A 21,562-nucleotide genomic window follows, 5' to 3' on the forward strand; every position below is an offset into this window, starting at 1 on the left:
CACGCAGGTCTGCATTTGGGAGATGGGGAAGCTGGTTGAAAAGACTTGAAATACCCTTGGCATGGTATTCCTATTACGCAGCTATCTTAGATGGTATCTAAGTATTTTCTCGCCTCAGGTTATGGAGTAAAAATGCAACTCTTAGGCCTCAAAAGCAAGAAAGAGCATCAATAAAATCACTCTCTTAAATACTATTATCTAAAAAGGCTTCTGTCGTGATTTTGAACGGCTGTTACTAGTCAAACCATACAGCAAGCACAATCGCCCACGTTGTTTCCGACTGTACAGCTAGTAAACACACTCTTATTGTTAAATCAATTCTTTAATCCTAAGCGATCATACATATATTCTTCCTTCCTTGAAAGAAAAAATAAATAAAATCATGAAGCCAGAAAAGAAGACCACAGAAAACTGAGAGGCTCATCAGAAAACAGCAGGTTTCAAAAGCTGGAAGAGCGAAGATTCTTGCTAAAGGAAAGGCACTTTGTGGCCGAGCAGAGAAGACAGAAACCTCAAGAATTTGAGGCCAATACTTGTGCATTCCTCAATGCTATTCCAGTTGATGTCCTCACCCCGCTGCAGTGCGCTCCACCTCTTTGGGCAACTTACCTTGGGAACCACTGACTTACTTAAAAAGGAGGGAAAAAAAAGATTTAATGCTGAAAGAAATTGAGTTCATCACTGGCATAATTTAAAGCTGAAATTCACGTGTGGCTACACACATTTAAAAAGTCCACCCCACAGACACATCCATTCTTTTTGTGCTTTTTTGCTTCCCTGTGTTCTACTGCGTGGTGGTCCAAGCATTTGACTTTGGTTATTTACAGACACCGCTATAACTCACTGCTGCAATGCAAAGAGGTCTTAAATGAAAGTCAGTAGCAGCCAAAAATGCTACAGAAGAGTTTAGGGCAAGCATTGAAGTCCTTGTCGCATGGTGAGCAGGCAAAAACAATCAGCACATAACTATTCGAACATGAAGTTTGGTGCAGAAATAATGGCCAAATAAAATAATCCAGTCATTTAAGAGTATACACTGGAGCAGAAAGCAAGCCAGTAAAAAAGAAATAAAATAAGAAATCTGGAACAAAGGCTGAAATCTCCTCTTTTTTTAAAGCTAAAAGTGAAAAGTAGACCAATTGCAATGCCAACGTGTTCCAGGCAATGTTGTTTAATGGGAATCAAAGTCAGTTAAGGCACCCACCCTTTTAGAAGCATGAATAGGATATGTGGATGGGCACTAATGTATTCCACAGTAGGGCTGCGTGTGCCAATCTGTCTTCTCAAGATGTTGTTAAATATCTGGGAAACGTCCTTTTTGCCCTGTTGAAAAAGCAAAATATATTTTCAACCGTAAAAACATGAACAAATGATCATTTACTATAATCTCTATTTAAAAAAGGAAATGAAATTTAAAATGCAGTAAGTCTGTCTCTCTTTTCTGGGCCTCCACAGTCCCACCACCTGACACTTGCTGTTTCTTCAAATGACGAAGAAGGCTTTCTCCATTAGGTTGCTCTGAAGACCACTAATCCCCCCCACCCATTTATATATTTCTTTTGCCAATGAAGATGTGCACCCTCCTTATTCTGTTCAGCAAGTCCCTGGATAAGTAAGCAACAAGAAAAGTACTAAAACACACAAACAGTTGCTCTGTGCCAAACATGCTGTTGCAGCAAGTACTCTGCTCCTATAGCTTTCAAATTTAAGTAGCCATGCCAGTACCAAGCACAACAACGCACAGCTGAGCTTTGCAAAGCTAAGGCTTTTCATTATTCTCATGTAATCAAACCAAATCTTATTTTTGAAAATCAGAGTTCAGCTTAAAAGTGAGCCCAGCTCCCGATACACACACTGATTCCATGAACATCATATACATATTATTTTACCACAAGGAATAAAATAAGTATTAATGATGGGACAGCTACGTCATATATTATGTTTCTACTTTAGTCACAACTAAGGTGGGCAGGATCCTTAACTTTATTCTAAATTTCTGCTATAGCTGGACTCACTCACACCTGCAAAACTACATTTTGGAGTAGAATACTTCCCCATGCAGACAACGTCTCAGAAGGTCCTTCCAAATTACGTTCTATCAAGCTACAGAGTTTGCCAATACCTCATGCATTGTAAGTCCTCTCCCTCCCTTACTGCTTTTTCTGCCAGCCACAAGAGAGATTGACGTGAGAAATTACTGGCGGGGAGAGACCGCTACACTAATGACCAGTAACCAAGGCGCTGAGAAAACAGTGGGTCACTATGCACAGGGCAACCTAAAGAAAAGGTTAGTTATAATCCCTCCACGTTCACTGATTTCTCTTCAGAGGACAAACATTCCTTGGCTAAGAAATTACCGGATGTTTTAAGCCAAGGAGCAGATAGTTTCACACAGAGGGAAACTCCCTAGTTTCACCTCTACAAATAAATCACTACTGAGAAGGACAAAATATTCTGCTTTCCTAGTTCCAACCCAGCTGGCCTGGAGATTCAGGGACCAAGGGAATTAAAAAAGAAAATCAAATCAGACCTGGCCAGTCCATCTGCTTTTGTCTACAACACTTTTGACCCTTGGACATTCTCTTAATTAAGCTATTTCTTTATACAAATGTCTCATCCTCCCCTATCTTTACAACACCCGTAACATATGTCTGGAATCCTGTGATCCCCAGTGGCCACACCAGTTACTCCAAAATGAAAAAAAAAAAAAAAAAATCCAAAAAGAGAAGAGCTTTTTAAAGTGAGAGACAAAAAATGGCCAAGAATTAAACAATTTTCCCCGCTAAGCCAAAATTTTTATTAGCTACTTAATCTAAGGTGCACTACGGCATTATATCCAATAGTAGCATATTTTCTAGAGACCAGTGATCTGAGAATAATAAACCAAAGAAGTTGGTCTGGCTGGGTTCTTCTCCAGGAAATGAAGGAGGGAACCAAGGTAGACTTCCCTCCACATCAGACACCTATAAAAACTGCTGGAATACTTTTGCAATGCTTCTCCCTTGGAATCTGCAATTCAAGGTCACCTTATAATGAAATACTTACGATAACTGATGCACAAGACAGCAAGGTAGTGTGCAGAGATAGTAGAACGGCTAAACACGAACGAGACAAACTCAAAGGATGCCATCATGTAGATAACAACTTGCAAGATATCTACAGCATAACGCAGCTCATATTTCATGATAAAGTAAGAGAAAATTTTTAACATCATCAGTCCTGGGCTTGTAGCTCTTTACCATCTCTTTTATTGGCTTCCCAGCTTGCAGGTTTACATGCTGTCAGTAACACATTTCTTTAAATTTACCTATTTCTGTATGCATGCCCTCCTTAATGAATTCTTCAAAGTTCACCAATAAATTTCACTTTTTGAATTTCCCAAAATTCAGTCTAATCCAGATACAGGGTTTCTGCTCAAACCCAACTTCATTTTTTTTCTGTAAGTGTCATCCACCAAATAATACACTTCTTGAGTGACAGACTCAATAAACCTTCGTTTCCTATAGATGCGTGCTAGAGACATGCAAGGATGTCACAGTCTCCCCTACACACATGCATGTGCCCCAGCCACGTACACTACGAGTGTACTGGCAGATGAAACAAGTGAGATAGGTCTTGGGCCTGGAGCTTCTGCTTTTTTCTCAGTGGTGGCATTAATTTTGGTCTCTTTCCTCTGAGGAGCCACCAAGTTTCATGAAGTCTTTGAGAATGTGTCTTCAAAGATCAGTACTACTACACAAAATTGGATTCAAAGTGGCCACCAGGTGCAGCAACTTTTTGGAGGGTGAAGGGTAGCATGGAAGAGAAAAGGAGCCAGGCCAGGACAAAAATCAAGTAATTTACATAAACATCATTTCCTTCAGAAATCAGATTTTCAAGTAATTTCAAATTTGGGGTTTTATCATTACATACTGATCATAAAGAATTTGCATTTTGAAATGCAACGAAACTCCTTGGTCAACAAGGACATCTATATGACAATTATGAACAATAAATTAATATAAAAAATGCAAGCAGAAAACTTCATAAACTAAAGAAAATTATGGAAATAAGAAGACAGAGCAACATCTGCTCTTACTAGCCTCTTTTTCAATGACATTTCCTCTTACTGTTTTGCTAGAAAGTATCTGTGTAAAAGTTAAAATTTCTGCTAAAGGATTGAAAGGCTTTATCATGGAAAGAATCTGCTTTGCAATAAAGGTAGAACTATGCTTATATGAACTACGCTATTAGAACTATGTTTATATTATGTTATTAGAATTATGTTATGTGACTAGCAGTAATTCAGCAACATGCTTGGCATTTCACAGCGTCTGTATTTGAAGACTGCAGGTTCAGTGTATAGGTACAGAATTGTGTGTCTGGAAAAGCAATATAGACTGTCAGGCAATTAAAAAAAAATGCAGAAATTTTGCTTCTATATATAACATTTGCTAACAATACTTTCTCTTCCTCCTTTTCTCCCCCCTACACTTCAAACAAATTTAAATTACTGAATTCTTATTTTGTATTCAGACATTTAACAGTTGCATGGGGGAGCAGGGAGATAAATTAAAAGGCTCTGATGAAATTCTAGCATAAAAAAAAAAAAAAAAAAAAAAAAAAAAAAAAAAAAAAACACTCTTGAAATCAAGACCTGAGGAAGAGTGGGAAAACTCCATTGACAACAGTGCTCGAGAAATTATTTTTAAAAATTCATCAGTCCCTTGAATACTGGCTTCACTCAGAGTATGGCCCAAAACCAAACTAACCCACCCATCACTCCTTCCTTTGACTCATTTTCAAAGTGGAAAGCAAAGTAGAGCAACAACAAAAGGCTTTCACACCGGGAGAAGCCTTCTGCAAGGAAGCGACTCCCCCAAAAGGAGGCTCCGACCGACCCACGGCATCAGCCCGCCTCTCCGGGGAACCGATTTTTTAAACGCTGTGGCCGCCCTGCCCGCTGAGTACTGCCCTCCTGGCCCAGCGGCCGGGAATTTCTGACTGCCCTGGATGATTCACCGGAGCCAGGGAACCAGAGCAATTGCAAAACTCCTAGCAGCAGTCCCCGGAGGCAGCAGTGCGGCTGACCTCAGCCTCTAGGAACACTACAGCGTCCTGTCAACGGTGAAGTTTCTTCCCAGTTCATACCAGTTAAAGGTCAGTTAAAAGGGTTTTTATTGACCTTAAATGATGGTAATCTTTTCCTTTGTAACTTCACTTCTCCATGTTCATATGCAAGTCGTTATTTTAATCCTGCTTGGCTTTAACAATAAAATTGTTAATCAGTTCCACAGCCTAATTATATACATGTTTATTCATTTTTTTCATGATTGGCAAAAAAAAAAGTTGTGTTCCTTTCTTCTTTTATGCAAAGAATCAAATGGGGGAAACACAACTTACCTTGTCATTTTCTATTGGTTTTTGAACACCTTTTTCAATTTTTTTCCTCTCAAGCACAACATTCCAATTTTTTCAGTCTTTTTCCATACAAGGTTTTCCCAGGCTTCTAACTATTTTCATTGCATGTCTCTGAAGCCCTTTTAAATCAGAGATGGTGGCTGATTCTAGCTGCACTATCCTAAGGTTAGAGCTCAATCACTGCAGCACACAAAGTCCTAAACAATATTCTCAGCATCTTGTTTTGGTACACATGGCAACATTTCTTTCTCGCTTTTGTTTAAAAATAAATCAAGGCAGTTAAATAGGACGCAGTACAGGGCACATCTGTCAGTATACTGATCAATCCACAACAGCTACTTTCTTCAGCATGTGAAAACAGTGCAACCATAGGTTTTTGAAGGCATTACACTTGTTTCATTTAGGCTTCAGAAAAATACAGCTATGCTTACTGGCAACACTGGGACCAAGGAGATGAAAGGTTTGTGCACATTGACCTACCTCAAAATCTATCAGCTGCAAGTTGGCAATAAGTGTCACCAGAAGGCCACTGTTGTACAGCTCTTGTGCCAGCTGAGCCACTATTTCTGTGGGTGGCTCCTTTTCTGTGGTACCACATAGAATTTCCTTCATCGCTTGCAGGGATTTTGACACTTCTTCTGATGCCTGTGAATCAACAGATAACATTGGGGTTTTTTGGTTTTGCTGTTTTTTTGAAACAGGCTTTATTTATTTTAAAAGACAAGCCGTTCAAAACCCAAGCTTCAAACTGTACCTACGATGACTGCATCTATTATTAAACAGTTTAACATTTTTAGGTAGTCACTGAGGCTGGACCATTCACACTGGACCCAGCAGGTCCCAACAAACACAGAGATGCGCTCAGCGGAGGGCATGCCCTCAGTTACAGACCACGGGCATAAGACAGAGTCCGAAGGGCACTTACCAACCTGTGTTAGCCGGATCCTCTACACTTTGGGAGACGCATGCCAAACAGGGACACTGGGCAGGCAGACTCTGGCTGCCAGGATGGATGCTACACGGCCTCCCTATCCAGGGCTGCTTGCTGCTGGATTATCCCAGCTCCTTTACAGATAATCCAAATAAATCCTGGTAACCTGGCCAGCTGGCATTGCCACAGCCTGCTCTTCCTTGTCACCTATGTGCTGAGCCAGTATCTTGAGCAAGGACGTTCTCTACCGAGTTCCCAGGCACTGAAGTTTCAGGCTGGAAAATTATTAAACAACCAAACTTGCTTCCAGTAAAACTACAGCTGCCAGCAAATGAGCTAAAATAAATCTTTCCTCTTCTACCTCCCACCTGACTTATTTTAATTCCATTCAATGTTTTAGGTGCCTAACCTAGAACACAAATCAGGAATCGCCTTATGAAAGCTTACAAAAGAAAAATAAAAGAAAAACGTGTATAAACAGGTTGTAGCTTGCTGTTCATGGCAGTCAGTAGATTTAAATTAGATTTGAACTATAATGTCCCACTTTCAAAGGGAAACAACCACCAGCTACAGTGAAGTAGTTCTGTCTCACTCTCTCCTAGGTTTGTTCCATTTTATATATATGTGTGTGTGTGTGTGTGTGTGTGTGTGTTTCCATTTTATATAAATAAAGACTCCTTGAAGCAAAGGCTTAAATCCTAAGTGCTCTGACCATTCGGCTATGAAAGTATGGTGCTTTCTGGGTCAGGATACACTAAACCCATGCATGGCCTGCACCTCGTGCATATATAGGGTTAGCTGGTTTTTTTGGTGGGGAATGGGAAGCAAGCAAGGAAGAGTTTTGAAAGCCAAACTGAGAATGACAGGAAATCCCTAGGCAAGGTGATGGAAGCTTCTGAAGGAAGGACAGCATTTTACATCCGCATTGCAAAACCACATAATTGAAATGAGCGTTTGCTTAGCTAAGCAGAAAAGAAAAGAAAAAAGAAAGAAATCCAGAAGGATACACACAGAAAACTCAAGAGTCATTTGTAAAAAGCTAACTGGATGTTAATGGATATTGAAACCTAGATCAATAATTTCAATACCTCTCTCACATACACTCTCTCACATACACATCATGTTTCCAAATATCACTAACTCAGTCTGTGTAAAAGAGCCCCATAGTGTTCAGGAGAGACACCTCTGGACTGGTGTTATCTCCCAACATTACTGAACCAACTCCTGGATTTTATTCATACTAATGTAAACTTAGAAAAAGCCACCTTCCATTTCATCCGCCTGGGAGACTGAAGCATTCACTTTGCACAGTATAAAGGTACATTTCCCCCCAATCTGTTTGTATTTGTTTGCAGTTTTACACTGCTTTAGCTAGGCCAACACAAGTGGCATGTAAATGAATATAATTGTGTGATAACTTCAACCATAGTAGGATTGGTTTTGTTCCTTAATGTAGCTCAATAAAAGAGCCTATTTTTAACCTATAATATTAGTGGTATGTCACTAGAGCTATCCCACATAGCACAGATGGGATTAACAACAGGGCGCTATCTCGTGAACTAAACCTCTAAATCTTTTACAGGAACTGTGCAAATACTTCCATATCCATGGAAAAAATGTTTGTTTTTTCATCCATTCTGCATGGTAGGGTGTGAAACTCTGGCATTCTGTGGTTATAAATAAATAAGTAACAATAGCTTTATGTTCCTTTTAAATATAAGTAGTCCTCTCTGATACACAAAAGATGTCTGCAGGATTCAGTTTTAGTTTTAGTTCTTGAGAAGGAGACCAAAAAGTGTACTGCTGAAGGAGAAAGAGCAATTACAGAACCCTACAGTGCTGGCGGCGGTAACGGGGCACCACGGCTATGCTTCCCTTACCAATCCGCCATCTCATCCTCTCCTTTTCTTTGTCTCTTGTACATGCAATTTAAATTTCATGTTTAACTTCTTTCCCCTTTATATTCTCTGGGATATTCTGTAAACTGTCATTCAAGCCTCCACTAAAACTGACTCCTGGTGACACCTAAGGGACTCTCTTCTATCTCTATCCCACAAGATCTATCTGTAGGAAAACCACAATCCTAAACCCAGACTCTTCAGTTAACAATCACTTCTAGCCTCCAATTTGACATAATTCCTGCTTAATCTTACTACCTTTTTAGAATGATACCCTAATTACATAAGCACTGTTTCTAGGATGGAAACTTGCTCAAAACTCAGAGGATAAATGCATTCCATCTCAAAATGAACCAAAAAAGCAAGTTTGTTCACTAAAATACATGGAAAATAAGAGAAAACAGAAACGAAGCTCTAGAATAACTTTTCATAAGAAGCCAGGCAGCTCCTGCTTTAGGAAAATTTGCAAAAAATCACTAACCAACCCAAACCTCAGCAGGATGCCCTTCATCAATGCCACAAACAGGACTTCAGTGACAAAACCAGAGAGGCAACAGAAACTTCAAAGTCTCTTATGATTTCCACGCAACTGTTCATTTTGCATCAGAGGTGCTCAGATCCAATGGCAACAGTAACACGATGAGAGAAAAAGCGCTGCAACTGTCACTTCGCTAGAAGTTATGGAGCAAAAGAAAAGGTCACAGGAAACATCTAAGCACTTTAGCCGTTTCCCTCATTCTTCCACCTAAGCACGGTCTTCTTTCTGAATTATTAGGCTGGGCCCCTCTAGGTATATTATATCAGGATTGAATTTATTCCATTGTATTTTGGAGGAGTCTGTTAGAGGAAGAAAAGGGGGATGGGGGCTACTGTCCTTCATAGAATCCTAAACAGAACAATATTATATTATATACAAGTATCAGAAGTGGAATATGTTGAACTTCTGACAATTAAAGTTACCGAAAGGGCGAACAAGCAGAAGACAAAACGCAAGCCGATTCCCAGCCCACGCACTGATTGAACGTTTGCGTTGCTCTCGCTGCATGGACTCGCTGGGTTGTGGTCTTCATTTCTCCCACGCATGCTCTACATGCATCTCAGCTCCCTACCTACAAACTTGTGACAATTTTGCCTCGGATGAAAACTTTAGAGGGTGGTTTTGGCAAAAATGGTCATTTCTTCTCTGCTTTGTCCAACACAGGGAATAACATGGTTATTTACCCACAGAGCACAGTTTGTAGTGACAGGCAGGTTTGTGGATTCATTTTGGCATATCGCATTTTGCATAGATGTTGAAATCTAACAATTCCTGGATTAGTTTAACCTTACAGACTACATAGTCAGCTTTGGAGCTGGAGCACAGACTTGCTTATATAACTTCTCTAAGTTAAATTATAAAAATGTTCGGCCTCCTCTGCTGCTGAAGTAGGGGTTTTGTCTGCATTAATATGTCTTTCCATACTTTTCAACAAGTTCAACAGTTAGTTGGACACTTTGTGAGCTGAAGATACTGGATCTCAAGTCTGGTTTCCTCACAGATCTCACATTATTCACTTAACAGGATCACAGCAGAAAGAAGTTTTAAATCACCATGGTCATGAGAGTAAGTTCAGTCTCTGAAAGCATATTATCAGATGCTAAATTGATACACTATTCGATTTCGTTCAGGTTGCTGCTTCTCTCTAGTAGGAGGCAGTTTCTATTGTGTGTCTACGTCCAGGCTTCTGGCACCTAGTCAACTATAAGACTTTTTAGGTGCTAGTGCAACATGTACTGCAGCAAAAGGCCACTCGAGCCGAAAGCAATGCAAGGCAGGAAATCACACCTCTTAGTATTTAAAAATACTTCATGCTTGAGGGCTTTGTAATTCTCTGGGATTTGAAAAAGCGCATTATTGCTCTGATCTCGTGGCCGCTTTCCTTTTTAGTGCTAAACATGGCTCAAAATGCTCATGGCTGTACGATCCCAGCTCTTCTCGGAGCCATCTTCTCCAGTTCTCCTGTCTATATGAAGAATTTCCTCCCAGAAAGACCTCAACACTTTTCTCTCCCATTTGCAGCCTAATACAAATCTGAAGTCCAGCTTCCAAAAGTCCAGTCTACATTACAAAGTGGCTAATGCTACTGTGTCTGTGAAATATTTCAGTGTTCCTGTGTTATAAAACATCTGGATTTTTTTTACCCCAGGGCTAACATTAGGTTAAATTTTAACTTGCTTTGACAGGTCTAGAATACAATTTCTTAGTTTTGACTTTTTTTTTTTTTTTTTTTTTTTTTTTTAACTGATCTCTACTGGAGGGCCAAAGTGCATAACAATGTTCTTGGGGTAATAATTTAGTAGGCTTGGAAAAAAACATATCATTATTAAGGAACGCAGCCTAAGCTGTCACATTTTTCTTTATATTCTATAATTATACAAGACCATTTAATAATATGTAGCTTTTCTATTAAGGGATTACAAAGTGACCCTATGGGTCTTAAAATTTTTCTATTCTTGTAAAATATCGCATCTTCTTATAGAAAGATTTTAAAGGGTAACATAGAAGGTTGAAACAGAGGTCTAATCTGTTGTTCATGCAGAAGGCTGAATTTTTATTTCCATAGTTACATGATTTTTCTCCATACTCAAAGGCCAAGCTGCCTTTCCTGCAATACTGCTTGTGTGTGTTATAGCAAAATACACAAAGAAGATATTTTGTTTTGGAAATAGAAACTCTGTAAAAACAGGTTTTGAAAAATCCCATGAGACATCATAGGGATGTTTTAAAAAGAGGCCTTAACTTTAGCAGCTTTACTTAAATTTCTAGCCATACCAGCTGGCCTAGTACTTACAAATCTCAACCTCTCCCTACAAATTTTGTTCTGCCCTTTTCCCTAGCTACAATCTAGGGTAAAAAACACCACTTATATCAGTTTCACACTTATCTTAGAAGTGTCATATTTAGTAGCTCTGATTCAGCCCTGGTAGGCTTGTCAAAGATGGAGATAAATGGATCTCCTGCTACTCCCTGTAGATTCAGTTACCCCTTCTTGTTACTCCTCTTCAAGGCAGATTACAAAAAGACATAAAAGGGAAAAGCGTCAGGCCTTGAATAACCAAGGGCCATGGGCTCCAGTGCAACTTTCATAACTTTCCGGATGTTATCTCTATTTTACCTTTGTTTCATGGACAGGTCATCCAGCTCACACACACGTACACACACACATTACAGGCCAGAATGGCTTATTCTTACTTTTATCCATCCAGAGATTTAATGCAACATGTATGACCACCCTAACACATGAAACTTCGCTACCTTTCCAAATTCAGACATTAAATACACATAAGACAAATACCGAGTTCTGGTATTTGGCATCTGTATATTGTTCAGGAAATTCTCAACTGTTCATAAGAATATAGAGAACGGGCTCTTGCAGCTATTTGTATCACTAGCATATTTCCAGTGTCCTGGAAATACAAAAATATGTTTCTAAACTGATGCTATTTTACACAGCCCCATACAGTAATATATACACAAAATCTGCCAGTGTGATGCAAAACACTCAAATGTGCAATCCAATGAACTTCCAGTATTGCATGTTACACATTAGGATCAAAAGCATAAGGCTCCCCCGTTTGGCTTTGTCTTGTTTTAGCTTACAGACCCATTTAAAGATATTCTCACTGTGTGAATCAAACCAACTTCTCTCTTAAAAGAAGAGTAGCAAAACGCCTCTCCCTACATGTAAGGGCTCCTAACAGCAGACTCTGAATCCAGTGTCTGTGCTGTTGACTGACTTACTGTTGGCACAACTCCATGCTGAAGGGCTATGCAGGAACAAAGTGTGAACTTCAGCTGAACACTTAGGATCAGCAGGCACAAACTCAGTCACCCCTTAGCAAAACATTATGGCCTAGTGCTCAAGCAGGTTGGTAAAGACAAGTTGGTCAAATATACACAGTAGGAAAACTCCTTCTAAAAGGCAGTATCATTAAATGGAAGAGACAGTTTTGCCCTACCTGGCCACAGATTCCTTCCCTGTTTTTTATCGTGCACTTAAAAAAAGAACTAGAGGTTATAAGATGCTTAAAAATAAAAAAGCAACAAAAAGAGCCAAGTTTTATACTCTTGGCACCAGCACCTAACCTAATACTATCTGGAGTTTCTCCCATCTCTAGAAGAATCAGCAGAACGGGGAAGCCGAAACATGAAACGTTCCACCAAATCCCAGGACACGTGTGCTTTGTGCAGAGTTGGAAGTAATGGGGGCCAAGCCCTTCTTATCTTATTCGCTTGGCTTCACCGTGCACCAATGAAGTCAAAGATAATTTTGCAACTGATGCTGGCAGGTGCCAAATCAAGTCCCCAGATACCAGCATTCCCAACAGCCATGCAACTGTTCATCCATGCAAACGCACATCGCGCTGTCCGCATGCGCTGCATCTTATAAACAGATCCCCGCTCGCTCTATCAGCAGAGGGATGAGCAAGGCAAACAGGAGTAGAAGATGGCTTCTTTGGTGCTATGTAGAAGAGCAGGATTTATTGATATAACTACCTGTTCTGGATATATTAAGTCTAACAATTAAAATACTGCTCTCTTGACTCTTCTGAACAGTACCAAATTTGGTACAGTACCCAGAGATGAACAGAGCACAGGTTACAGTGATCTATCTGAATAGTCTTGTTACATACATTTAAATGCAAGTGAAAGAGGCAAAATACTTCAAGTCATTTTATTTCCAGCTTTACTGCAGCTTTTACTGTATGCCAGAAAAACACTCACCAAAGAGCCCTGAATCCGTTTTAACTCGCTTGGTTTCAGGTTCCACTATTAACCCAAATCTTAGACCAGCTATGCCAAAAACTGCGCATCTCGCAGCTCACCTAGGCCAAGCGCAAAGGCAGCTTAGGTGAAGTTTCAACTGACTCCAGATCAGTTTGCATTTCTAAATTAAAATCACATGACACTTTAAAGACTCTTCTTGCTGAGCTGGTTCAGAAAACGTTACCAAACCTGTAGGCACCGTCGATGGCACTGAGTCACGGGCGCCGCACCCTAGCATGTTTGGTTAACATGAAGTACATGCTTCAGTGATATACTGTTTGCAACCTGAACTGCTTTATGCTGACCACAAGGCCTTAAGAAGTAAGGGAGTCACCCTCTTTTTTTCTGAGATGACTCATGCATTCATTCTATTAATGTCCTTTACAACATCCATCAACAGCATCCATCAACAAAATACATGACTGCTTATTAGCAATGAATTAAGCAGTACAACCAACAATATGAGATTGCATGCTCTCAGTTCTTCAGGTTTATTTAACAAATCTCCTGTCCACTGCTGCTAACAGGGTTTCTCCTCCCCTGCTCCCTGCTCATGCACATCTTCCAGATGGCTCAGGAGTTTGCGCCAGAAAAAAGAGGTGCAGAGCCTAAGCAAAACAGCTTTGCAGAAACCTTCATGTCCAAGGTTGTTAAATACCTCCTTTCTCTTCTAGTTAACCCCGGAATGGGTATTGCTCATTAAATCCCAGGCACAGTTTGGTTCCATATGACTGGGATTAACTCCTTATGAAATTTATAGAATTCTGTAATAAATGTAATTGCTCTACGCTACATCAAAGTCCGAAGGGGAGGTCAGCAGGGCAATCGCACGTGTCACAAAATCACCTTACTTATTTCAGATGTTGGGAAAGAGGTGGATGCTGGATAAGAAATGCTTTAGCCCACTTTTCCAGTCCTGTCTTACCCTACTTAATCCTCTAATTGTTACATTTGCTTTCCCAGGGCTGCAAGACCTTCTTTGAAGTAGATTTTTAAAAAGGAAAAGAAAAAGAAAAAAAGAAACAAAAAAAAAAAAGAAAAAGAAGATATTAGAAAGAGCACTTCAGAGGAAGAGGGGCCATGTGGGGTATGCCCTATCAACCTTCAGAGTGTAGCTTAGAAGACTGCAAGGCTTTAAACACACATACACCCATGCAAGCAAACACCCCCCCGCCTTTGCAGAAGATGAAAGTAAGGAATAAACATTCAAACTTAGCCTATTTTTCAGTTGACAATGTATTAAAAGCATTATGGCAACACTGCACACATTTCCCTCCCCCCCAAAAAAGATACATGGAAAAACAGGGTCAAACCCAATCCTTATCTAAGGAGACAAGTTCTACTGCAATCAACAGACCAGCTTTCACATGCTGAAAAAGTCTGAATGTGTCCTATTTTATGACTAGTAATAAGTATCATTCAGAGAAAGTGTAAACTTCCGCATATTATTTATGCGTATAATACATAGGAATATACCTTGGACAAGACGTAAAACTGGCTTTATAGTTACACGTGGCACCCCTTTGCCCTCTCAAGCTGCACCCTCCCCCTCTTCCCGTTCCTCAAAAAGTCTCAACTAATTTACTATTAAGCTCTCTCTACCTGTGTAGGGCATAGTTTGGTAGGAATGATCGTTTTTGCTCAATTTAAAAATAGCACATCTGAAGCCCAGATGGTTCTCCACTGAAAGTTGCATCAAGTTTTACCGGAACAGTCAAGTCTCTCCCTGTCTGACCTTGCACCATCTCCAGCGTCCACGACATCTCTACCTTGTAGTTGATTGCTCAACTCAAGAAAGGAAACAAAGTTCTCCTCTTTCAGTTATTTAGACCTTGCCACTCTCCTCTGCCAATACCCTGTGTCTTAGCAGTCATCTCAGCCCACATATTACATTTGTTGCGTTACAATAAAAGCTGAAGTGCCAGAGGACACACCACCTCGTTCAGGTCTCTGAAGCATGTTCTACTTGGCAGCTACTTTGCAAGGGAGCAAGATCAAGGACACCAGGAGTCAATACTCCTAGAAGTCCTGGGAAGACCTCCGCAGTTCCCATGGCAAATGACAAGGAGAGAGAAATGGGAAAAATCTGAGCACCCCAGTTCCCAAACTGCTACACTCACAGGCACATACGCTCCCACATCTTTGGCAGCATAGGGCCTGGGGCTCCCTGCAGGCTGCTCTAGAACCAGAACTGTGACGGCCCTTTGATAAAAGTTGGACACATTTCACCTCCCTTTGGAACATAAGCTAGGGGTTCAAAATTTTACAAGTCTCTGTAAAGCATAAAGAATAGTATTGCACTTCTTTGCTTTTGTTTCTAGTTAAACTTCTATAAACATACTAACCAAAACCAGCAAAACATTATTCATTTGTCTAGTGGGTGAATACAGTTTGAAAATCAGTGAACCAGCAAAAGTCCCATCCTGGTCTTTTCTTCCCCAAATCAAAACGTAAACCACATTCAAATAAACACAGGTCTACTGAGCTCACAAACTTTGTGTATATATAGTAAGAGACCTGGTGGTGTGATTGCTTTAACAAGAGCAATTTTCCCTGCCAAGTTTTAAATTTATCTTTGTCACAGAACTAAAGATCTTCCCTCTGATTTAATTCCCTGAATGTAGGACCACTAATCAAGCTATTTGCATTAATAGCTGGATTTATTTCAGACCAGCTCAGTGCAGCCATTTAGATGACAGGTAACATTACTGAGTAATCTGAGATCTTCCCTTCGGCCCCGGGGAGAAAGGCCCTTTGTGCTTCTTCTGCATCCGAGCGCAAGGTCCTGATTCAGCCAGCCACGTGAGCGTATGGGCAAATGCTGCCTAAAATAGTGCTGCTGCTTTGACTTTCTGCCTTGCTGCCGAAGCAACTGTCTTCCCTCCTCTCCCCGACCACTCACATTCATCCCACTTGTGGTGGTGGGAGGGGTTGTACAGAGTCAGCAGATCGCTGGTTTCCCTGATCTCAACCCCACCTGGCCCCACCACTGGCAATCTCATACAAGGGCAAAACAGAAGGCCAAGGTGAGCAGGCTGCAAGAGGAGAGCAGGGCTGCTCCCCATTGAAAGCAGCGTGGATTTATGGATTAAACCAACTGCTAAAGTCTTCAAAATACAGGATAATTCAAATGAACACAATTCACATTTGTCTGTTGGGGTTTTAGATATTTTCAATAGCTTGTTTGCGTTCCATTCAATCTAATGCTAAATAAGCACCATTATGAAGTTTGCAAGCTGTTTCCATCTTAATAAACGAGGAAAAATCTTCTGCATCTTTTACTTGGTACGGAAAATACACACCAGCTGTTCTGAGTTTTATGAAAAATTTAAATCAGGCTTTCAATTTTCTAAGAAGCCTGAATTTCTCCTACTTTGTCACTGACATCCAAATAAAAAAGCTGCAAGTCAAAACCCTCAAAACCACAACTGAGAGGAGTCATACTGCAAAGCAAATTAAAAAATCTAGAGCTTCTGCCTTGAATGTCGACTTTAATCAGGTTCTGAAGGATACATGCAAGAGGGGAGGGATGAAGCTGCTGGTTTATTTATTTATTTTCAGGTTTAGTTCAGAGGCAAATTCTCTTAGAGCTCTTCAGTTAAGTGAAGGTATTGCAGGGTGAGACATCAAATACCAGAGGCCTTGCTGAAATCCATGTGACTGATGTTACATAATTAACACACTCGGAGCTACTCTCTTTGAACCTAAAAGTTTCAAGAGAATTCCACTAAGGACACTAAGGGAACTAAGGTTCATTTCTAATTCAAGCTGGGAGAAGCACAACATCTGAATACAAACATCAGCTGCATAAAAACTGCTTCAGCATAACTTATCAGTTGCTTCCCTTTCCCTTGTCAGTCAGCTTTACCCTGAAATTAGCTTGCTGTTAGTTAAAAGCACATACTTCTTTTGGCCTCTAATACAGCAACACTACAGAGGGTCAGAGCCTCTGATAAAAAAAAAAAAAAATTAAGGTTTTGATTTTATGGAAAGCCTAGAGTCTTACGTGGGAGTATTTTCTATGCTGGGGTGAGCCTTCCTGCCTGGTCATCAGAGGAGTGCAGGGGCTGAAGAAACTCAGGTCCTTTCACAGAGTTAAAAATCAAAAGCAGGATGCAATACTATTAGCAAAAAATGCAGCACCATAATTAGAAGATGAGTATCAGAGTTCATTTAGGAAAGGTGAGCACAAAAAAAAAGTTTAGAAAGGATTGACAAAGTCAGATCTCTTGTATATACATCTTTATATATGCACTTTAATTGGCGGTGTCATTTATCGCCATGCTAAAACAACTAAGAGTAAAGCATTTTTCAAGATGTCTTGCAGGTCATTTTGCTAGATTTATTACTGTTCAAAGTAGCAGTAGTTAGTAGTTTACCTTTCTTTCTGGATGAAGCTGCTGGATCTCAATTCTTTTTTTTTTTTTTTTTTTGACCCCACACCTGTTGCCCTTTACTTACACGTGATTTCAGTAGAACTCTCATACATAAAGCTACTTACGTGCGAAAGCGCCTGCAGAATCAGGGCAGCAGGTGAACACAGTTTCATTCCCCTTATTCTGCTGTTCTCCCAGTATAAAAACCTTATCGGTCTTCTATAACATTACCTCATACCTTGTCTGTCTTTTTTTCTTGTTTTTCCAATATGGCCATGTTTTCTTTCAGAATTTTCACAATCTCAGCAGGATTTTTGTGTGATTTACTAAACAAAGGCATGTTCTGTCTTCACCTGGATTTCTTCTTTCAGTATAGAAGAGGACTGCCTTAAATCAAATGAGAAACAAAAATAGTTTTTAAGGTTTATACAAAACTGCAATAAAAACACACAGAGACATTATGTACAAGACATTATGTACACTGTATCTTGCCGCAGCTGCTCAAAAAGGCACACAAATTCTGGGATACAGACATTGCAAGCTCATGCAAGATTCACAAGCCAGCATGAGCATATAGAAAGCAGCTACTCAGCACTTACACAGGAGCCTCAGACCTACAGCTCATGTCTGGTGCTCCCATGAACCTATATGCAATACATCCAACATTTCTGGATGTTAAATATCTGGCAGATTCCACTGCACTTCTGGTTGGATTATTTATTTATTTATGCCATGCTTTACGAGTTTCATCCAGGTGCAGAGTAACTTCAGAAGCCAGCATATCAAAATTTCTCCTTTGTTTAAAGCACTGCAAGATAAGGTCCCAGCTTCTCAGTCAGCACCCACTCAATTACCTTTCTTATATTAAAAAAAAAAAAAAAAAAAAAAAAAAAGTCTAAAAGTTCTTGAAATGAAGTAGTTTAAGCTACCCCCCAAGTCTTGGCAGACTTCAGGAATCCTTCTGTACCAGTGGTTTCAGATCCCACTTATGTAAAACTTTGCCTGACTTAAATACGCAACAGAGGATCAGGCCCAAATATGGGCACCACTGTTTTCATGACATTTAAATGAAAGACAGAGCATTTTAATGAAAATATTTTTGTTTGTTTAAATTAAAACATTCTTCCTCTGCATGGCTGGAAAGGCAAATACCACATCAGTGTAGAAACACATGAAAGAAACCAAGCAGCTTAGTTTCAGCAGGCTTCTGATCCTGCAAAGCATTAAGTTGTGAGCTCCCAGGGGTTTTGCTGAGGGGCTGATACAAATATCAGTACTGAAGTAACTGGAAAAGACTACGGACCAGATTATGCTATGGTTAAACCAGTCCCACTTTACAGGGAGAGCACAGCACCGTTCTGGCCTGCATTCCGGTTGATAGGACATCAGGATGAGAGAAAACACAAAATCAAAAATAATCTCAAACTTTCATCTCTTTCCACAACAAAAGACAATAACAACCACCAACCTCCCCGATTCACATCTGCAAGATTACTTGTGAAAGCACACATATATGCAAATCACTCCAATTTCCCTATTCTTTTTCATCTCTTACAATTAAAAAAAAAAAACCCTATTATACAAGAGGTTTTAAAGGAGAGAATTAAATGTGCATTACATATATTTTTTTTTTAAAGGCAGAACTGTGTAACGTTTTCCCAGAGGTCCAAAGAAGACACTTCTCTCACACTGTTGTTATTGCTGAAATGCTTCAGAGTCCATCATGAACCATGATCCCATCTGTGCCAAATACCCATGTGATTCCAATCCCAAAATATCGCCCAGAATTAACACAGATTATATGCACAATTTTTCTAATAAATAATAAATAGCCATCATATAAAACTGTAAATTTTGCATCCAATCCATAGATGTACTTAAAAAAAGTCCAGACAGTCTGCCCTGATACCTTTTAAAGACATTTCAAAATATTTTTTATTATGCGAAGCAAATATTTTTAAATGTCATATTTAAACTGAAAGTTCCCTAATAGTATCCAGAATAGATGAAATTGTATATAGTTTCTCATTTGTTGCTAGGTTAGTTTTACAGAAATATTTTCACATTCAGCTTCTGAAAGTTCAGGTTTCCATTCTCATGCTCTGCGTGGTTCAGTTCAAGCCAGTTTTTATTTCTGAAGTTTTGGCTATGTAACCTTCAATACTTGGCCGAGCTCTAGACCAAGGAGGCAAAAGAAGTGCTTAGCACTGCTCCCATGGAGCTCAAAACTGTGATTTTTGGCAGCATCACCTTGACTGGCAACCAAGCGGAGTTGCACCTCTTGACTTGCCAGCACGCAAGACTGACAGCGGGGTACACCTAACGACGAGCTCACTCGGGCACATCCAGCTCCATGCAAGGCCTGGAAAAGAACGGCCCTTTCAGCATAACTTCATGCTTACAGCCAAATCAAGCATTACACAATAAATTTGTTCGAAAGCTGCTAGCGAGCACTGTACAACCCCATACATTCTGCAATTAAAAGATTAGTAGTACAGAACAGACTTAGAAAAGGATACGATTCTGCATGGTTTTATTATCCATGAAGACAAGGCACGAGCATATGAAGGCACAAGAGAAAATCTGACAGCACAAGCCTAATTTGTACGTTGCATTTTAGAAAGATCTCTTTTCAGCCCAAGTGTGGCAGGTTAATTCAGATTAGTAAAGATATCCTTTCATCTCCCCCTTCTAGATGTCTCCAAACACAGAAAAACATTAGGGGAAGTTATTTGATTTTTAAACTGAAGGAGTCACAAACTAGAAGGTCTGAGACCAAAAGTCCATTATTTCTAACTGGTGCATTGACTATGTATTACAAATACTTTCCTTCTTCCCCTTCCCCCACCCCTGCAACAAAGAAATAACTTACATACCTATCTAGAATATAATGTCTGTATTTAAATAATCACTAATGTTGCCATAGCTCCAGCATGATTTTCCAGTACAGTAGCTAGACTAGGACTTTTCCACTGTATAGTTCCTGGCTCACCCTGATACACTATGGCACAGATCAGTGATAACTGATCCTTAAACTTCACTTCAGACCCTACCAATGTCCTGATCACAACAGGAAGATCACTGATAGTATGGCAGGAAGGGACTCAGGCTGTTGGGTTCATCCCTCTGCTGAACAGTGCCAGTTCTCCACTTCATTTATCAGTCTTACATACAAAGCAAAGCATCCTTTGTATGCAAGCAGAGGGAGATGGAGAGGAAAGGCGGAAGTGATGGCCATTAATGGACAGAAAGGGGCATCTAAGATCGCTCTAGGATTTATTCCTTTCCAGGACACAATATTTAACCCATCAGCATCTGGTAGGAGTTTCCATTCATGCAACACTTCAGAAAATATGTGCTGATAAGGTTACCATCAAAATCAAGTCTGCTTTCCTTTTCCATGCATGAATCTCTTAGCGGGCATGTGCTCTTCACACTTAACACAAAGAAGCAAATGGTGGTAAAATCACTTTGCTGAGATTTGGAAGTTGTATCCCTTAGTCTTATTGCTGGCTGTTTCATAAAACAAGGACACCTTCCTCCAGAGTTGTTTCTCGTGACCAGATTCTCTAGCCGTAAGAATTAAGAGTCTACTAAAATTCTGATGACACAAAACTGGAAGGTGTCAATACAGAAGAGGACTGAAATATCACTACCTGAGGAACTGGATAGGCTCAAGGACTGAAGTAACAAAAATTGAATAAAAACTAGAAGTATCAGGTATTACTCTTATAGACAGAACAGTACCTGCTTCAAGCTGAGGAATTACCATGAGAAATGACAAAGAAAGTCACCTGGTGACTACACCAATATTTTACAGAAGGAGAAAGACAAATGCACATCTATGATGAATTAATAAAGTAATTTCCAGTGGAAATTTAATATTCATGTTTTGCACAAAATACTAATGCAACTTCATCCGGACTACTGTACACAATCCCAAACATCCATAGTCAAATAAAACCTAACAAAATCAGAATTGGTGCCAAAAATGTCCACTCTTCTGTCTATAAGTGTATTACCTGATGCTGAAATTACTCATCTTGGTTAGCTTAAGAACAAAAAGATGGGGAAATAGGATTATAGTGGGAGTAAAAAAAAGATTAAGAAGTTATTTCAGCTAATAAAACAACAACCTTTTTTTATAGCT

The 21,562-nt window shown here is 39.8% G+C and overlaps 1 protein-coding gene across 9 annotated transcripts in view; it reads right to left on the reverse strand.

Annotated features, from left to right (window-relative positions):
• The window catches only part of CAB39L (calcium binding protein 39 like), a 62,147-nt gene that overhangs the window by 17,634 nt on the left and 22,951 nt on the right, over positions 1–21,562 (reverse strand). For 6 of the 9 annotated variants that reach the window (XM_062567029.1, XM_062567028.1, XM_062567026.1 and 3 more), the window contains exons 2-4: positions 17,651–17,799; positions 5,881–6,045; positions 1,205–1,323 (exon numbers count right to left, since the gene is read on the reverse strand). In XM_062567029.1, the coding sequence (XP_062423013.1) occupies positions 1,205–1,323; positions 5,881–6,045; positions 17,651–17,752 (386 nt within the window). In that variant the 5' untranslated portion in view covers positions 17,753–17,799. Of the gene's footprint in view, positions 1–1,204; positions 1,324–5,880; positions 6,046–17,537; positions 17,616–17,643; positions 17,800–21,562 lie in introns of those variants that run through there. The other 3 variants (XM_062567027.1, XM_062567031.1, XM_062567030.1) reach the window with 3 other exon arrangements.

This window comes from Rhea pennata, chromosome 1 (assembly GCF_028389875.1).
Source record: "Rhea pennata isolate bPtePen1 chromosome 1, bPtePen1.pri, whole genome shotgun sequence".
NCBI classification, from domain to species: Eukaryota; Metazoa; Chordata; class Aves; order Rheiformes; family Rheidae; genus Rhea; species Rhea pennata.